The sequence below is a fragment of the Dendropsophus ebraccatus genome, chromosome 14 (genome assembly GCF_027789765.1).
Source record: "Dendropsophus ebraccatus isolate aDenEbr1 chromosome 14, aDenEbr1.pat, whole genome shotgun sequence".
In the NCBI taxonomy this organism is placed as follows: Eukaryota; Metazoa; Chordata; class Amphibia; order Anura; family Hylidae; genus Dendropsophus; species Dendropsophus ebraccatus.
Genome location: NC_091467.1, coordinates 38817472 through 38823471, shown reverse-complemented (window position 1 = coordinate 38823471; position 6000 = coordinate 38817472). Strand labels below are relative to the sequence as shown.

The 6000-nt window shown below is 40.8% G+C and overlaps 1 protein-coding gene across 1 annotated transcript in view; it reads right to left on the bottom strand.

Moving 5' to 3' along the window:
* Nucleotides 1-1301: 1301 nt before the first annotated feature.
* TIMP2 (TIMP metallopeptidase inhibitor 2) overlaps nt 1302-6000 on the bottom strand; it is a 378832-nt gene continuing 374133 nt past the window's right edge. Inside the window, exon 5 of the mRNA XM_069952571.1 lies at nt 1302-5972. Within this exon, the coding sequence (XP_069808672.1) occupies nt 5775-5972 (198 nt within the window). The 3' untranslated portion in view covers nt 1302-5774. The remainder of the gene's footprint in view (nt 5973-6000) is intronic.

Here is a 6000-nt window from a genome sequence, read left to right as displayed (position 1 = left end):
TCTGAGGTGTGCACGGGGACTCTCTCGAGAATGTACTCCTTACTCCTCACCTTGAGCAATGATGGGCGCCCTTCTTCTCAGCGTGGGAAAGGGACCTTGGTGTAACTTTCTCTTCTGATAATTTGCTGAAGATCTGCATATTTTCGCATAGTATGTCTCTAGATGCACACTTAAAAGAGAAAAACTACAAAATATTGTCGCGATGGTATCGTTGCCCCCAGCTGCTACATCGCATGTACCTGCAATACGTCCATTCTTGGAGGGCATATTTAAAATATATGAGGCCTATTCTGGAAAGGTGGTGGCTCATACTCCTCAACTAACTTTGCTCTCGCTCCTGCCGGGGACCTTGGAAACCCAAAAGAAAAGCATACTGCAACACATGATAGCGGCCGCTAGGATGGTGCTTCCGCGCCACTGGAAGTCTGTGGTCATACCTTCCTTGTCTGATTGGCATAGAGAACTGTGTGCACTATAGAGGGCGGAGGAACTGGTGGCCGAGGCACATGACTGCTCTGAGAAGTTTACTAAGGTATGGACTCCATGGATTCTTTTTTAGAGCTTCCCTTCTTTCTCACATCTTCTGACGTGAGCTATAGTCCTGGCGATATAATAGACTTATATCCATGATGTTGCGACCTTCCTATGTGATACCCACTGGGTACTTTACTAATCGATCACTGGACTTCCCTTCTCCTTCCTGTCCTTCCCTTCAGTGTTCCTTTTCTGTCTTTTGTCTTACCTAATAATATTTTTTTTATTTTAGTCTGTTTTGTGTCTGTCTGTCTCCGTGAATGAAGCAAACGGGCACATTCAGCTCATGGGTTCCCCTTTTCCCCCCACACGGGTGACTAGGGGATTTGCCACGCTTTAGTGCTTTCCAGTGCTCATTTCTGGTTTATGTGTTTCACTCATGCTCATGCCCTCATCGTATATACTCGTTGATTGAGAGGCCCCCTTTTCGGGGTTTTCTGTGGTATACGTTTCTTTCTATTGCACATGTGTTTCAGCTGACATATTACCCATGCTTGGTTCATTGTTTGTATCATAATGTGCCTTGTGACATTGCAATGTCCTTCAATTTTTGTTTGTGTGAAAAATGAAAATGTAATAAAATAAAATAAGAGTTAACAAAAAATAAAATGTTTTGTTCTCTAATACCAACAATCATTAGAGTCTTACCCTGTCAAATGGACACAGCCTAATTTTCTAATGTAGAAGTGCAGCTCTTCTAGCCCAAATGAAAGTATTAAATAAAAAAGTTGTCTGGTGACACACAATAACAGGTCAAAGGCCTCTCCTATTGGCAAATAATAATTTTTTAATGGTACGATGAAACTTTCACATACAGAATTTGTCATCAAGCATTGGAATGAGGGCAAAGCATAGAACATGCAACTTTCCCTTTTTCTTTCCACAAGTCTCAGACTTTATTTTCAGCAAAAATATAATAAAAACACAAAGTTAACAAAAGCTTTAAATTAATACTTGTAGCAGAAAAAATACACATTCTGTTTAATACTTACCAAGCAATAACTCTACAAATAGCATTACTGTGATATACAGTATACTTGTTTGTACAAAGGAAATTGGCTAACACAAGGACCATAAAGCCATGTCAGGAATAAAAAGGGAAACACCTATTAGTATGTTATAAATATGATAAATGTTTTCTAGTAATAAGGAATTAAAAAGAGTATTTCAATTTGGACAAGTTATGCCCTATTCACAGTATTCATAGGAAAGGTCATAACAAAGAGATTGCAGGAGGAGTTTGACCACTGGGGTTCCCTGCCATCTCAAGTTCAGGTTCTGGTAAATCCTAGCTTAAAGGAGAAGTGTTATTACTTATGGAAAGTTATACAAATTCCTAATGTACATTAATTATGCGAAATGCACATATAGGGATATTTCCCTTGATTTAGTAGAGTGGAGTTTTGAGAGTAGAGTTGGAGTGTTGAAATTCTTTTAAGATTCATGACGTCACAAATCAGGGTGTAATTCCTATGGAGTGTCAAGCCCCTGCGCACTATATATATATATATAAAGAAGTCTGAGAACTGTATTGTGTCAATGGGGCTGTATGTAAGTAATGGAGTGTTATGTTACTGCACAATACACTGTGCTTTATTGATTACGTTCATGGAATACTTTGGGGAGCAAGTGTCCTTGCTCCCCAAAGTATTACATAAACGTGGACGGCACTGAGCAGGGAGGGAGAGAGGTGCCCGTGCATCTAAGTACCCCCCCCCCCTCCCTCCCTGCTCGGTGCTGCTGCCACATATACACTGTACTACTCCCATGCGGCGACGGGGGGGAATGGTTGGGGGGATTATGGTCATGTAAGGGGACATGCGGCAGGAGTGACGGCAGCGGCGGCTAGGGGGCTGGTTGGGGGAATGCTGGTCATGTAAGGGGACATGCGGCAGCAGTGGCGGCAGGGGGGCTGGTTGGGGGGATGCTGATGATCGGCCCTGGTACTACTCCCCCATCATCTGCTCATACTATGAGCAGATGATGGGAGGAGTAGTACAGTGTATATGTGGCAGCAGCACCGAGCAGGGAGGGAGGGGGGAGGGAGGTAGATGCACGGGCACCTCTCTCCCTACCTGCTCAGTGCTGTCCGCGTTTATGGAATACTTTGCTCCCTAAAGTATTCCATAAACATAATCAATAAAGCACGGTGTACTGCACAGTAACATAATACTCCATTACTTACATACAGCCCCTTTGACACAATACAGTCTATAGACTTCTATATATAGTGCGCCCCCTGCTGGACACTACATAGGAATTACACCCTGATTCGAGACGTCACCAATTTGAGAGAATTTCAACACTTCATGAGCTACTAAATCAAGGGATATAGCCCTATATGTGCATTTCCCATAATTAATGTACATTAGGAATTTGTATAACTTTCCATAAGTAAAAACTTTTGGCCAGAGTAGTCCTTTAAAGGAGCTGTGAACAGCACATGGGCATCGCCACCTCACTCATTCTCAGTTATAGATGAATGCAGCTTTCTGCTATCTTCAGCAGCTCCATAAAGAATAAAATATTTTGCAGTCCCTATTCTGAATGATTGTGATGCTCACCAAGAGTACTGTTATATTGACTGTTCCAAATTGCAAGTTAAAAGTTTTTCTTGCGCACTGAAGAATTACATTGACCCATTTATGGTCAAAGTGGACCTCATTTATTTAAAGATGGCGTGTAGTATGTATATCGTGGGGCTGTTCTTCAATTAAGGCTTGTGTCATGGTTTCATTGGCTGAGGTATGAAAAAAGTTTCTTGCATAGCAATACTGTTTACTTGCATAAACTTGTAAACATCTTTACGTGTTTAGAAGGTTAGAGCCATATTGCAATGGCTTCACAAAATATACAAAATATAATGACATCCTCAACAAGAAGATGGTAAGAGATCCAAGTGATCTAATCCCACTACAATATCATAGTTTTTTGCTATCCCTTGAATACCGTGGATAGGACATAACATGATCTTATTGGAATACCCCTTGAAATATTGCCAAAAGCTATACAGCACATCAGGTACATTTAACATTATTTTATGTGCACCTTGGTTTGGTGCTATGATCTGTATACTCGCAACTTGTGCCTTGTGGGGAGCAGTAACTGTTGACTGTGTACTACTAAAAAGAGTACAGTGTATCGAGAATGGGATGTGCTGTGTTTCTTGTGTACTCTGAGTGTATGATGTATATGGTGTGTATGATGTATGCCGTTTTAGTTTACCATTAAAGCATGTCTGGTATCTATGGTTTTTCCATGTAGTTTAGTTCTATATTATTAAGACAATAATTGCTGGACTATGAAACAGAGTGCACATGGCTTATATTGCTGCTGTCACAATGCAACACATCGCAATAAACCCAAAAGAACACACATCCTAAATGTTCAGTCTGAATTACTTACAAATAGCACGTTGTGGCATGCACAATCATATTAGTAAATGTAAACATGTAAGCAGAGGTGTAGCTAGGCTCTCCTGCACCCGGGGCAAAGATTAGGGCAGCACCTTGCAGGGGGGCAAGGGAAAGGAAAATCTGCCAGTAAATCTGTTGTCTTTTTGAGGTGGTGGTGGTTGGAGGGGGTTGTATGGTGGTATTGATCAGGTCTGGTATGGCAGTGTTATCCAGTCACAGTATGGCAGTATTGTTCAGCTCTGGTATGGCGGTGTTGTTCAGGTCTGGTGTCGTGGTGTTAAATGTGACGCCTGGAGCTATTACCTACAAATCTACCAATACTGCGGTGGGAATGCCTTCAGATTATATGCAGACTGCTCTAATCATTGATTCAATCTGGAAATTTGTTTATGTTTTAAGCAGTTAAAAGCCATGAAAATGGCAATTCAGAAAATGTTTCTACATGTAGAGAACTGCATGCCGAAATCACGGTCTCATTTCTTTCTCAGTAGTCATGTGCTGTTACCAGGATTATTGGCCAAATGCCTATTGGTCACAGCATGAGGGTCTGGTTTCGGCTGCATGTGGTGATGTACAGTAAATGTGGGAATGCGCCATAAGACTAATCAGATATCAATATGATGTTGAGAAACTAGAAAATCATTATGCTAATTGGTGAGTGAAGATGAGCCGTCTTCAGGTTTAGTGCCTAGGGCAGCAGCAGCTGTTAATACGGTCCTGGAAATAACTGGAACGCAGTTCAGTGGCGCTACGAAAAGGCTGTTAGACCAATGTCATCAGACATTGGTGATATGTCAGTAATGTCATTGATGAGACAAAACCCCTTAATGAGAAAAAGCATATGTATTCATGGTCCACAGAGGAGAGACAATTAAAAATCAGAGAACTGCCTTAAATATTATTAAAATGCGCATTTTCTACAATCTATTTAAATCATAATAATGTTTTTGTTGTAGGCTTTTAGCTGGGTTCCTCTCCTAAGCCAATTATAATAAATTCCTGGGGATAGATTTTTTTACACACCTTTTTCTTTGACATTTTTCAAAATTGACAACAAATACCAGAGGAATAGAATAACCCAGATTTGTAATGATATCCAGCATTGTTTGTTCATGGAAAATACATCTAAAAAACATAAGTAGAGCTGATTGAGCCTCTTTAAATGTAAGGGACATCTATACGGATCTATACTTTCACTGTTGAAGTCAGTATGATATACAGCATGATTATTATAACAGCAACCATTAGTTTAGCATTAGTGTTCATTTAAGACACTCTAAAAAGTAAAGAAAACACCAGGTACTGAAAACTTAAAGATACTGACGCAACTGTATAATGAAAGCATTCTCAGAATTGCACAGAAAGCCGGTCCCTGTTTAGATTGCATGAGAACACTAGTTAAATGAATACTAAAGGGTACAGATAGGCAAGCAGAGCTCCAAACTTGGACCTCGCTTTGAAGGTTTTCCTTTTTTTAAAGGGAATAGGGCACTTGGGAAAATTCAGGGGAAAAACTGTAGACCAGCTACACAGAATTAAATGGGTTCTATAGTGGCCTTCTACTCTCCAATAAACTGTATGATAGGAAAAGTAGTGAGAGGAAATCTAAGATCTAGGGTGGAAACAGAGTCCATCTTCATTCTGATCCATTTAATCCTTTCAGTGCTGCAGGGTTCAGCAATGAAGGGGTTAAACCCCTGTCCCATGACAGCTTGGGGTCCAGCTTCTTCTTTTCAGCCATGTGACTTGGAAGAACTAATGTTTACCTGGACCAAAAAAAGAAAAATCTCAGAACTGGTGAGTGGACCTTGCACAAAATGAGATCTAAGGGTCTTCTATGTCGAGGAATTCCTGTTTTGGAGGGGCAGTTCCCCGATACCAGGAGCAGGATCCATCACTACGCTTAATGCAGGCATAATGTTTTGCCTGCCTTCCATTTATGCTCTTCTCTGTCATCCAGTCTGTCCAGAGACACTCATCATGGGAAGAAACATAACATGGAATGGAAGGACATCGTGAAATCTGAAGAAAAATGTAGATAGACAAAGGT